The sequence below is a fragment of the Protomyctophum parallelum genome (genome assembly GCF_964188405.1).
Source record: "Protomyctophum parallelum genome assembly, chromosome: 19".
NCBI lineage: Eukaryota > Metazoa > Chordata > Actinopteri > Myctophiformes > Myctophidae > Protomyctophum > Protomyctophum parallelum.
The window spans coordinates 15,481,402-15,495,372 of NC_139717.1; the positions used below are offsets into that span (position 1 = coordinate 15,481,402).

The 13,971-nt window shown below is 48.8% G+C and overlaps 1 protein-coding gene across 6 annotated transcripts in view; it reads right to left on the minus strand.

Annotated features, from left to right (window-relative positions):
- The window catches only part of sash1a (SAM and SH3 domain containing 1a), a 250,806-nt gene that overhangs the window by 25,433 nt on the left and 211,402 nt on the right, over window positions 1-13,971 (minus strand). For 4 of the 6 annotated variants that reach the window (XM_083790739.1, XM_083790743.1, XM_083790742.1 and 1 more), the window contains exons 8-10: window positions 11,665-11,763; window positions 3,950-4,085; window positions 3,135-3,586 (exon numbers count right to left, since the gene is read on the minus strand). The exons of 1 other annotated variant lie outside the window; for it this stretch is intronic. In XM_083790739.1, the coding sequence (XP_083646865.1) occupies window positions 3,135-3,586; window positions 3,950-4,085; window positions 11,665-11,763 (687 nt within the window). The remainder of the gene's footprint in view (window positions 1-3,134; window positions 3,587-3,949; window positions 4,086-11,664; window positions 11,764-13,971) is intronic. One more of the 6 variants, XM_083790740.1, reaches the window with a different exon arrangement.

Below are 13,971 nucleotides of genomic sequence, written 5' to 3' on the forward strand. Positions count from 1 at the left end.
ACACCCAGCGAGGAGTCAGCTTTACAATGATTCATGCTTGGCACAACACCGTTTGATTAATGTACATGAGCATATGGGTCTGAATGGGTAAACTATATATGGGTGACACCATCTCGTTAATTATGGAATTGGTGGACAAGCAACAGACATGATGTAACATGAAAAGAGTTATATGAGGGTTGCCTTTTAAGTTTGTGAGTTGCTGTGCAGTCGCAGCCAAAATTAGCTTGAGTTATCGACCAAGGAGGAGTGTGTTAATTTAACTCTGAGAAGTGTACGAATGGAACCACATAAGGACCTTGTGTGGGTCCATATGGGTCCATTCGTACACTTAAAGAGTCACAAATAGGTCAGGGTTTACAGTGATTTTACAGTGTATGCAGTCAATGTTTAAACTAGGCAGTGAGTCATGTTTTTGTTTTTTTTACTTGGCGATCCCTTGTGAACATGGTGAGGGTAGTTAAATGAAGTCACTTGATGTGGCCGAGCGAATATTTTCAATTATGTGTTTATGAGTGAACATACGTTTAATATGCCAAGCGTCGATGTTTCCCCTGTGGTTAATTATGAGCAATACGTAATTGGGTTCAGTAGAGAGACACACACACATCGTATAGGTCCGAGTGACTTTACAGTGGGTGTGTAATGCCCGTTGTAGCCAGTTCATTTACGATATATAGTGAAATAACATTGTGTTCTAAAGAAAAGAAAACATGGTAAGAGCTGTGGGTTGTCATCCGCTTGTCATAGGTATTTTCAGACATGAGTGTGTTGTTATTTGGGAATCAAGGAACATTAGTGAGAGTCAACATATATAATACTCATGTTGGCTCATTTGGAGGTCAAGTACAAAGAAAATAATTAAGACAGTGGTAGAACTGCATGGTGGTGTGGCGGGGGAGGGGAGGGAGGGGGAGCGGATCAAGGTTCTTATTGCAGGCTTTGACCTCTGGCAATCTGGCAACCTTCCTTGGCTGAATAATTGTTTCCCACAAATAGAACATATTTCAACACATCCAGATGAGCACATACAGATCTGCCTCAAAGCACACTGTTTCACAATGGGACACAGTCACTGACACAACCACTCAATGTCCACCCCCCAAAAATACCCAAGATAGCAGATCCACATTAACCTCATGAGAGCTTGACGATCTTCTATGTTCGCTATTTTTGAAAATAGGGCTTCGGGTTCAAAAGCCATCTGCAGACCCAATAAATCTACTCAACGGAGCTTCCAAACATCCCTGTTCCAAGTTCTTCCACGTGATACGTTTTGGTGTTGAGAGAACGCTATAATGGAATGTGTTATAATAGACGACGTCCACACAAACGGCTGCACATCCACATTGCGACTTCCCAGTAAACTGCAGTTTGGAGTAGACAGCCACCCCAAAATCTAAACGGCTTCCAAGATGATGGTGATGCTCAATGAAATGACCATGCAGCCAGAAATATGTGTCCTCCAACGAAAAGTGTAAAAAAAAGAAAAAGAGAGAAAATATATATAATACACACACCATATATCACATTTTGCAACCACAGAGGCATGTTCCAAAGAGAATAGAAAAGCAACAACGGAATGGGGTGGATTCAAAAATCGATGAGTGACGTCCGGAGATTTCACCAGCACAGGGTTGGACTCGGGTCTCCTCAAAGCTGCAGAATAGCTCTCCTGTATCGCCGCTAACTGGTGTCACTAGTATAAACTAATATAGATACAGCACAAGCTGGGACAGCTTACTAAATAACAATAAGCCTAAGATAAGAGATGTCATGAAGCCATTAACTCTATTTTCCCTGCATATACTGTATGACCACTTCTCTGTGTGCATCTGTAGTTTCATCTCTCTGTATATCTTTATATTCATCAGACACTGCACCGTAGCAATACAGCTAAGTACTTACAATACAGCTTAGTGATTGAGGACACAGGTTTACAGTTCATTCAAAACCCGAGGAGGCTACACTATGTGTTTGTGGAGCAGAGGAAATGCGAGGATGAGAGCTTGTACCACATCCCCCATTATTCCTGCGGGGAAGGGTGTGTGTGTGTGTGTGTGTGTGTGTGTGTGTGTGTGTTTGTGTGTACGGTACATGAGTGTGTTTGAAGGAGGTGACATTTATAAAAACTCTGCAGCGGCTTACTTAACTCCCAAAGTGGGACACTATTATAGTCCATCGCCATTTAATATCCTCCTAAAATAAAAAAATAAAAGGGTTCAATGCCACAGGCACTCGTTTAAAGGTCATAAGAGAGGACATTATGATGAAGTCATTTAGTATGCTCTGTGAGAAAGAGGTTGGCTCTTGAAATGGACTAAGGAATCTTTTTTTAATGCCTATGGTTCTTATCTCATTAGTGTGAAAAGACTCCGTTTGCTTTTGTGTCTACGCAGACGATGCTGAAATGAGAAAGAGGTTGAGTTTGACCTTTCCTGTCCCTCTGCGGTAGGCCACAATGCACCGCCGCCTCGCCTCACTAGTTCCGTGAGCTATTCTGCAACTCTGAAGTACACCGAGCCCTCCTGCTCACACGAGGTGAACCCCCAATGGCTTGAACTCACAGACTTCTGCTGGATGCGCAACAGCACGCGCTTGGTGCAGCGGTCCACGCTAGCCGCCCACTTCCTGTCCGCTTCGCGGTCCTCCTCCAGCAGACAGCGGCGCTCGGTGCGGCTCAGGGTGACCGGGCGGACCAGCTGTGCCCAGTTGAGGTGGCCGTACAGACTCCGCTCCACCACATAGGTGATGTTCAGCTCGCTGACCGCGGTCCGACCGCGCAGCCTGCTGCGAGAGGGGAACGCCCAGCCCCCTCCCCCGCCTCCGAACATCTTGGATTTGGCCATGTCGCAGCGGGCGGGCGACGACGGCGCGGCGACGGACAGGGGGGAGGCGGGGGCTTTGGTGTTGCGCGAGCGCTGGTACAGCAGGTGCTTGGTGGAGTACGCGTAGTTGGGGTCGGGCTTCCGGTGTGTCCAGCCGCCGTGGTGCAACCGGCCGGCTGGCTGGTGTTTGGGGCTGCCCTGGTGGGGGCCGTCGTCCAGCGAGACCAGGAGGCGGGACTGGCCGTGGGGTTTGGGACGGGGTTTGGTTAGGCCGTAGAAGGCGTAGAGGCTCTCGTTGGTACTTACCCCGTGGGAGATGGAGCTCAGGGCCTTCCGCATCTCGCTGTCGGTCGTGGAGTGTGACAGCTTCCCCTCGTCGTCCAGTCCGCAGCTCTCCAGCTCCGAGAAGGAAGAGCCGCTGCCGGCCAGGCCGCCCTCGACGACGGGGCTCCCGAGGCCCCCCCCGGGGGAGGAGGAGGAGCCCGCGGGGGTCCTCTTGGGGGGCCGGATGAGGCCGTGGGTGCTGGAGGACTTACTGAAGGTCTTCACCAGCTTGTGTCCCGACCAGGTGTCCAGGCTGCTGGAGGACGGGGAGGTGGTCAGGCTGTCCGTGTCCCCGTCCGCAGACAGCTGGTCCTGCGCGAGGGAGGGCAGCGAGGACAGCGAGGCGTCCTGCGCCAGAGGGGACTTCTTCAGGACCCCCGTGTACAGAGCCGCGTTGTCCTCACAGGTGGGGGACGCCTCCAGACTCAGAGAATCTACAAGAAGAGACGATATACAGCAATCTGTAGACTCTCGATGGTGGAGCGACATGGTATTAATAGAAAACAAAGTGCAATCGTGTGATTTTTTTTTACCAAAATTGTGTGATATAAATGTGTCGGCATACAATATGTGAATTATACAATATGTGTATGATGAGTGATGACACTTTTACAAAATATCTTTTTACAAGAAATATTGTGTGCGTGATTCTGCTATAATATGAATATTATTAATACGCATGTTTCTTTGTTAGAAAGATATGTTCAAACCAATTAAGTAACATTTGCCACACAATGAATGTAAAGTGTAGTGTTAAATATGCGTGTATGATAACATATCTGGGACGGGTTTCTTACCTTCGGAACCATGTTTCTTGCCTTCCTCCACCTTGATGAGTTTCTTCCTGACACGGCGGGTGGAGTTGACCAACTTGTGGAGCCGCTTGAATTTCACCGACTCCTCTGACTGTTCGTCGTCCGACTGTTCCCGAGACTAGTGGAAGAGAGGATAAATTAAATATTGAACCATGACACAACTTTTAGGATTGAACCAACTTTCTTTCGTTAAAATGTATTTGTTAAATTTAAGTTATAGTTCTATATTATTCTGAAATCAACCATAGCTACAGTATAGTGTTTTGTTCAGTTACAGGGGTCTCCCCTTCTCCCCAGATCTTTAATAAACTAATGCATTTCTTGGTGGGATACAGCACTAATCGGGAGAGAGAATCCCATAAAGATCATTTATCGGCTTCAGGTTTATAGCGTTCCAGTTCCAACTTTGTCTGCTCATTTATCACTGAAATTGGTATCCCTGAAAACATATTTCCTGTTTACAAAAGAGATGGAGACCCCTGTTAATGAACAACAGCAATGACTGCTATGGGAATATAGAGCGATTGAACAATTATTTTAATAATGAAATATTGCTTAAAGCACCTTTAACTCCTAACATCATACAGTATAAACTAAGGCTATAGCCTAAACACTTTAGTGGTCAGTTGCAAAAAAACAAAAACATTAACAAAAATGCTGTGAGCATGTCCACACACTGATGTTGGTTGATGGATGTGTTATGATGAGATGGATGGGAGCGTCGTTTAGGGGTGGAGAGTCATAAGTTAGTGTGTTGAGGAGACGAACATGGCGGGTTTGGAGCGTGGCAGCGTGTTGCGTTGTGAGGGACATGTAGACATATGGCCATGGAGGACACAGTTGAAATGCACAGATGAAAGGAAAGAACTGAGATGAATCAATGTTACAAAGTGAGCAGTCTCGGTTCACTCGACAAAGCATTGCGACGCCTTATGCAAGGCTGTGTGTTCCCGAGGTAATGGACTCATCCTTCTTATGTTCACACATTCCTTCTACAGCCTGACAAAAACAAGTGTAGTGGAAAAAGACTAGTAATGAAACAGCTTCATTAACTCCACATCACTCACATTTACTCTTCTCTCCAACACCGTTTTAATATTGTCGATGTCTTTGGGTCCCATCATATCATATCATATCATCATATAATTCCTCTTTTCGGTCACGGGCTAAAAAGTTTGGGAACCACGGCACTAGAGCAGTACACAGCAACACATGCACCAGCATTTCACATAATCACCACTCCGTTCCCGAGTGTGTGTGTGTGTGTGTGTGTGCGCGTCTGCAAGCTCCGCATGGTTGGCCACCGCCAGACAATGATGACGATGAGTATGATGATGATGAGCTTTGGCTCCGAGACGGGGGGGGGGGGGGGGGGGGGGGAAGAGAGAGAGAGAGAGAGAGAGAGAGAGAGAGGAAGGAACGTGGTCATTCTGCTGTTTCTATTTCGCACCGGTTGCCACGGCAACAACACTGGCTCTGGTCACACACTGGCAGCCGCATGGCCAAGGTTGATTTCACTATTTACAAAGAGCCACGCTTACACACACAAATACATTACGCAGGCAAGTGTGCGCTCTCACACACACACATACAGTACACACACACACACACACACACCACTGTCAACTGTGTCAAGCTAGGTAGAGCAGGTCTTCAGTGTGAGGCACTCATGCTCAACGTCTGACAGAAATGCAGCCATCGTGTATTGCAGGCCTACAGGGTTTGATTAGCAAAAACAAAACAAGCGGGGTGGGGGGGTGGTCATTTTTCAATCAAAAGCAGTTGCATGGATTTCCCCCCATCCCCCAGGCAAGACAAACCTTGCAGTGCTAGCCAAAGATCCTTAATATAGAAAGATAAGCCATCCCACACTTTGCCACTAGGCCCGGAATGGCACAAAAATAGTCTAAGTGGGCGTGGTTGCCTCTCCACCCTAATTCACTTCTCCATTGGAATGAAGAGACTTGTGACCTACTTCTGGTCTCCTAGATAGAGCAGGGGTTCTAAAAGTGCGGTGCAGGCCAGGGAACCTCAAGGTTCCTTGAGGGGGTTCCAAATGGACCCTTACAGGTCTGTGAACAAATGGAACGGGTATGCAACAGGTTTTTATGTATTTGTTTTGTTTCGTTTTTCTTGCCTCCTGCCCCCCTTTCCCAAAAGGGAAGCTTTTTGTATTGTTGCTCCCTGTCCCCTTTCCTCAAAAGGACCACAATGGAAACAAGCCTGCCGGCTTTCTTGTGCCTGTATCCATTTCAACTCATTTTCAATAAAGTGCTCAATCAATTCAAAAGTCCATTTGGTCTCTGTTGTACACTATCAGAGTTATGGGAGTCATTCAAATTCAAATGTTTGAGGACCCACTGTCCCCACAGGGGAAGTCTTTGCCCTAGCTTAACAAGACAGGAGCTTGTTTCTCTCACTGCTGTTAGGGGTTAGACCACAGGCCTGGAACACAGGCTGCTGACACATAGAAGACCTGGGGTTAACAACTGCTGCAGGGCTGCTTGGGAGCGAATATATCCAAGACATCGCACAGATCCCGTGAGGGCACCTATATGTGATGCTGTGACCTCTCGTAGCAGGGCTGTGTATGTGCAAGAGCTGTAAAACCTCTTACACCCCCCCCCCCCCCCCCCCCCCCCCACACACACACACACACACACGCACGCACACATCCCTCTGACTGCCACTGTCAGGCAGTGCGTGCTCAACACTCCATTCCTCTCGTCATCGGCGAGCAGTGGACCGGCACTGGGTGTACCCTCTCATTTTGGTCTCTGACAGGCCCTCACGGGCCTGTGAAACCGCAGAGCGAGGCTCTGAAAACCCCCTAAACCTCACCCTTCACCCCAATTCCTCCTGGAGAAATCCCCTCCGCCCCGAACCACACAAGTCTGGCTCCCTGTGACATGGCTTCTTCTACGTTACGTTCGCCCGCTGGGAAAGTGGAACGCAGACGGGTTGCAGGAAAACAGTAATAACGGGTCTGGGGTCTGGAAGGATGGAAAAAAGGAGACAGACTATGGGATCGGCCGGCCCACGAAAAGGTTGGCCAGGAGGAGTCTGCGTTCTGTGTCTCAACCTTCCAACAATGGCTATTATAGTGAGAGAAAAGTGTGTCTCTCGTGAAAGCAGAGTGTCTGGCACACGGAATGACTTTGAGCAGGAAAGAGATGATATTAGCGGTCTTTTAACTAAAGCATATACGCAGAAAACGGAATCCTTAATGCGGTGAAACTGCTGAGTAAAGCGGGGGCAGGAGAAGAAAGAAGACTGTAGCCCTTTGCTGGATATGGTGCAGAGAATGGAGTATGATGTGTTAAAAAGGTGACAATAAATACAGTATGTAGTAAAGGTGAGGTCCTAACATATAGCCCTGAGATACATGTAAATGAGAGATAAAGAGAGAAAGAGAGACAGGCAGACATGCAGAAAAATTATGCAACACTACTGCTCCTGTGCCACAGATACAGACAGAGAAGCTAGGGGGGAAAAAGTAATTCAGAGCATCAAAAAGCCTAGTCTCTCTCTCTACTCACCACCGCAGGCTTTCAGGACAGAAAATTACCATTCCCCCGTGTCAACGATCACACGCGTTAGCGAGAGTGGTTTTGCCAAATCCATAGTGCCCATATATCCAGCGTAGAGGCTCAGCTCGTGGCACGCACAACTCCAAACAATATCAATACCCCCGGTTGCACACGCAGCCAGACTTTGGACGCACTCTATACGCGGGCCAGTTAAGCGAACGGCAGTTTCCTAAGGAATGAAGGGACTGTTTGGAAGTGCCGTGCCGCGGAGCTCGAAGAGAAAAGGCGTGTTGTGCGTTGGAGAACAATCCCGGCGTTTGAGCCCCGCTGACCCTGCCTTGCCCCCCGTCCCCCCCCCCGTCCCTAATGGTCGGCCCTGGAATGTGGGCTCTGATGGCCGGGGGAAGACAGACTGGAGAGAGAGACGGAGGGGGAAACAGAGACGGAGGGGCCAAAACGGGACTCACTGAATGAATTCAAAGAGAGTGCAGCCACGGACCAACCGGACGCGTGCTGCACTGTATATCGCAAATGTGTATATCACAAGAGTGCACATTCAGCGTGTGTGCACTCGTACAGCAGCATCACCACACACACACACACACACACACACACACACACACGACCGTTAACCATTTTAACAGTTGGCGGTGACCCAATTCCATTTATTAGATTTTAGGGGCATTACATGACACGCACGCCCCGAGGGCCCTGCACGGGGCAGTCATTACTTCCTGAAGTGGTCCATTTTGGAACTCAGGACTGGGGTATTTACAGAAGACACCAGCCCTCCCCCTCCCCCTCCCCCCTCCCCACACAAATTATTGGGGGCCTTGGGTGGGCGGGGGGGGTCTTTTTTGTCCAAGCCGTTTCCTCTCTGCCTCTAGTCCATGTGTGTGTGTGTGTCCCTGAAGACAGGCTGTGTGTTCCTCAGAACAATACACCTCCAGTCATCCCCTCTATCCTCTCTGTGACACCATATCTACTGTATCAATCACTCCACTGAAGACGGGAAACAGACCTCTAGTGGCACACGGGGGTGGGGGGTGGGGGGTTAACGGAGCTGATTAGCAAACTGGCAATCTGTGCATAACACCGCCATCGAGTATCTCCTAGTGATAGACAGACAGCAGAAGACTCTGGAGGCTGAGGCTGCGCAGGGCAGAAGGCAGACGTCCTCCATTACATATGGAAGGATATCATCAATTATACCCCGGAGAGAACGGTTTAAACGAGGCACTTTGATTGTCTTCGGAATGGCGAGCCAGTTAAGCTTTGCTCTCATTCAAACATACACCGAAGTCCAGGCACGGAGAGGAGTTGCTAGGTAGGGTGTATGAAATAAATAAACTATTGCCAAGGACATTTTTGCATTCGTGAAAGTCGCAATCTGTAAGCAAATATGCAAGCAAGCCAGATTATTTTAGACTGTAAGGTCAAACACACATTTATTTTAATTGCAAGAAATTCTGCATGCGTACAATTGCTGCAAGTGGGAAAGGGCAGATGTCAGGGGCTGTTTTTAGAGTGTCTCGTGGCGGCAAGCTGTTCAGGAGAAACGGTGTTAGCTGAATATTAGTGGCGCATTTCAAAACACACACACACACACACACACACACACACACACACACACACACACACACACACACACACACGCACACTCACGCACACAGGCTGTTATTTCTGTGGTGGCACAAACCAAATGCAAAATATACCTATGCAAGTCCAAAACAATGTGTGTTAGGGAACTTGACTTTACTGTGTGCTACTTCCCCTCATAGATCTGAATGTGTACGGTGCACTGGACTAGCATGAACACCAGAGTGTCTGACCGGCATCCGACACAAACACACAGAGATCCATTGTCTTGAGTAAAAAAGGGGAAAATAATATAATGAAATAAATGTCGTACAGCGGCGGGCTGTTCCAAGGTTCAACTCGGTGACTCAAGGCCCCGTGAAGTCTTCTCAATAAGCTCATTCACTTCACGAGGGAGTACTGGAGAGGTACCGACCCGAGGTCTCCTCTCCAGTCGCCGCAGCTGTCGACGAGGACAATGGCAACAGTACTGGGTTGGACACCCGTTCACCACCGGAGCCAAGGCAGAGCATCACGGTGGGGAACGGGGGATAGAGCACTTCAGCTGACGGTCCACTTGGCAGGCCACACAGACAGGTTTCAATTACAACTGATTGGCTAGAGCAGGCTTAAGATAAATTACCCTTAACTGGCCATTATGGCCCACGCCAGGACAGAGTGGGCCTCTAGATCAGTGGTTCTCAGGGGTCCTTGAGGGAGTTGCAGGGGGTCCCCAGCTAAATGATAGTTAGGAACCAAATGGACCCTTATGGGTCTGAAACTCTGAGAGTCTACAAATGGAACCAAATGGACCCAAAATCAACATTGATTTTACTATAAGAATTGGGGTCCCAGCGATATTTATGCCATTAAATGGGGGTCTGTAGACTTTTTTATTTTAGACTAATGCATGTCAAACTGAGGGTCCTTGAAATTAAACTGGTTGAGAGTCACTGCTTCTCTTATGGGGATCCCTGGGCATCTCTCTTCAAATGGGGGTCCGTGGGCTAATTAGTGTCAATGGGTGGGTCCTCGACATGAAAACGTTTGGGAACCACTGCTCTAGATGCCAACGATGGGAGACGAGGGTGTACGATACACGTGCTCTCCAACGATGGGAGACGAGGGTGTACGATACACGTGCTCTCCAACGATGGGAGACGAGGGTGTACGATACACGTGCTCTCCAACGATGGGAGACGAGGGTGTGCGATACACGTGCTCTCCAACGATGGGAGAAGAGGGTGTACGATACACGTGCTCTCCAACGATGGGAGAAGAGGGTGTACGATACACATGCTCTCCACCGATGGGAGAAGAGGGTGTACGATACACGTGCTCTCCAACGATGGGAGACGAGGGTGTACGATACACGTGCTCTCCAACGATGGGAGAAGAGGGTGTACGATACACGTGCTCTCCAACGATGGGAGAAGAGGGTGTACGATACACGTGCTCTCCAACGATGGGAGAAGAGGGTGTACGATACACGTGCTCTCCAACGATGGGAGAAGAGGGTGTACGATACACGTGCTCTCCAACGATGGGAGAAGAGGGTGTACGATACACGTGCTCTCCAACGATGGGAGAAGAGGGTGTACGATACACGTGCTCTCCAACGATGGGAGAAGAGGGTGTACGATACACGTGCTCTCCAACGATGGGAGACGAGGGTGTACGATACACGTGCTCTCCAACGATGGGAGACGAGGGTGTACGATACACGTGCTCTCCAACGATGGGAGACGAGGGTGTACGATACACGTGCTCTCCAACGATGGGAGAAGAGGGTGTACGATACACGTGCTCTCCACTGATGGGAGAAGAGGGTGTACGATACACGTGCTCTCCAACGATGGGAGACGAGGGTGTACGATACACGTGCTCTCCAACGATGGGAGAAGAGGGTGTACGATACACGTGCTCTCCAACGATGGGAGAAGAGGGTGTACGATACACGTGCTCTCCAACGATGGGAGACGAGGGTGTACGATACACGTGCTCTCCAGCGATGGGAGAAGAGGGTGTACGATACACGTGCCTTCATGTGAACAGAATGGCAATGTGAGAACCCAGAGGCCTGCGTCAGGGGCCAGGCTATAGGTTCTGTGTGGACAGAATGTACGTACTGTACAGGGGAGGAACATGCCATCGCTTGTGAGATGAAAGCACAGGACGGGGAACAGAAAGGAAGTGAGGGAGAGAAGAAAGGGAGAGGGGGCAGGAAGGCAGGAGGGGAAAAGGGGAAAAGAAACAAACGTTGTGTGGAGGTGGGTTTTTTTTGCTGCCTATAGAGTTCACATATGCAACCCCGTTTTATGTGGAGTGGACTTCAAGTCTGGATGTCAAGATAAACAAGAATTACACACAAAATTCACATTTTGCACATTCAAATGCATGACACACACACACACACACACGAGCACACACACACACATCAAAACGGCCCGCTCCTTTTCAGGATCCTCTTTGGAGCGGAATGAGCTTGAGGTCACTGAAAGGTGAGAGGGGGGAATGAGGTTGGGAGGGTTCAGGGGTGTGGATCGGGGTGTGGTTGTATTATACACACACACACACACAGGTACTTACGTTGCAGTTTGAGGACTGGTTTAGATTAGGTGAGGATCTGTCAGTCCATTCTGCAGTGTCAGCACTGCCGGACTGTCTGCTGCTTTCGTACTCCTTCAGCTACATGGAGAAGAAGAGTTTAGAGAGACAACGGACGGGGGAACGGGGCGCACGCGCCCACTAGCGCCCAGCATTGGTAGATCTCTCCACACACACACACACACACACACACACACACACACACCCATACACACACACACACACACACAAGGGGTGGGCCTGCACCCGGCATGGTAATGTATCGTCGAGACGATACAATGTCTCCACGGTATGCCTTTTCAGAGATCTCATATATACCGTGATACAGTGAATGCACATTCAGTGATTTGCAGTTATATAGCTTAATTTATACTTCTGTAGAATGACAATACTACATATTGTGGTCTAAATGGTCCGTTACCAAATTTTTGTTTTGTTTTTGTTACCTTGTAGAGGTTGTACTGTTAAGTAACTTGATAAATAACCATAAAAACCATGAGAAAGAATCATTATAATATCGTGGATTGTGATACTGCTTGAAAAATAATATTTCCATATCGCCCACCCCTAATAGGCACGCATACACGCACACACACGCACACACTCACACCAGACAAACAGACAAACGGCAATGGAAATGACACAGGACAATTAGGTGCATTCAAAACGTTTGTGTCCACTTGCAGATCAGATCCACTTGCAAGTGCTGACAAACATCCAATACAGACAGTACGTTGGTCAGACACACACCACGACGACGACAAGTCGACACAACACGACCGTCCACACAGGCTAATCATTGATTCTAGAGTGGATTGATTGTCAATCGACAACAGTGGAGTGGTACAGAATCGTCAACCAATAGCAGGCCAGAGTTCCTGGTGAAGAGGAGTGTGGAGGAGGAAGAATCAATGTCTGCCTTGTGGAGAGACAGATCTGGGGTTCTGTCATGCTATCCTTGCAGGAGCTCTTCACCCGTTTTTAACCCTGGCTTTATAGAATTGGTCTTACTCTCTCTGTGTCTCAGAGGAGGGCTGTGGACAGTTCAGAAACCTGTCTACTCTCACTCTGTGTCTCAGAGGAGGGCTGTGGACAGTTCAGAAACCTACTCACTCTGTGTCTCAGAGGAGGGCTGTGGACAGTTCAGAAACCTGTCTATTCTCTCTCTGGGTCTCAGAGCAGGGCTGTGGACAGTTCAGAAACCTGTCTACTCTCACTCTGTGTCTCAGAGGAGGGCTGTGGACAGTTCAGAAACCTGTCTACTCTCTCTGGGTCTCAGAGGAGGGCTGTGGACAGTTCAGAAACCTGTCTATTCTCTCTCTGGGTCTCAGAGCAGGGCTGTGGACAGTTCAGAAACCTGTCTACTCACTCTGTGTCTCAGAGGAGGGCTGTGGACAGTTCAGAAACCTGTCTACTCTCTCTCTATGTCTCAGAGGACAGTTTGGAGACATCACTGGTAGGCAGGTTGGGCCATTACAAACAAGACTTATTTTCTTTTTTACTGATGTAAGAATGGCTTCTATTTCAGTGTGCCATCGTTCCAGCAGGAGAAAGGCTGTCGTTTCCATTAGCTTGGAATTCCCACTGACGATGTCCCTCACTGGTCGGCAGGTTTCTGAACTGTCCACAGCCCACCGTTGAGACACAGAGGTAGTGGACTGACGGCAAGTGTGCCATTTTATAACGTTGGTGAGGAGGACCAATTTATGAAGATAAGGCATGGACAGGGCTGGAGTCCTCCCTTAAGCGAGCGCATGGCGTTATCCAGGAGACAACTGACACGAGGAAAGGAAAAACATAAGTGAAAGGACGGAAGATACCAACATGGGGGGGGGGGGGGTGGGGGGTGGATCACCAATGTGTACATCTGAGACGCAACATCCACAAAACGCACAAAATGCACCACAGCACCCGCTCCAACTGTCAAGTGACCCCCTGTGTGTCCACCACCAACAGCAGAGGTGTGGACAGAATGACACATTCCCACACACACACACATACTACATTACACATCAAGAATCCCCAGGCTGTCCGCCCCACCCCCAAAGTTTCCAGACTCCTACTGTAAACCCCTAGCCCTCTTGTGGAGCACCTGTGTGTGTGTGTGTGTGTGTGTGTGTGTGTGTGTGTGTGTGTGTGTGTGTGTGTGTGTGTGTGTGTGTGTGTGTGTGTGTGTGTGTGTGTGTGGAGAAGGCAATGCAGAGAGCTATAGCGCGGGGCCTCATAAAAAGGGTTAGTAACAGTGAGTCGTTTTAGTAAGCCAGTATAAGCTATGATGGAAACAGGTAG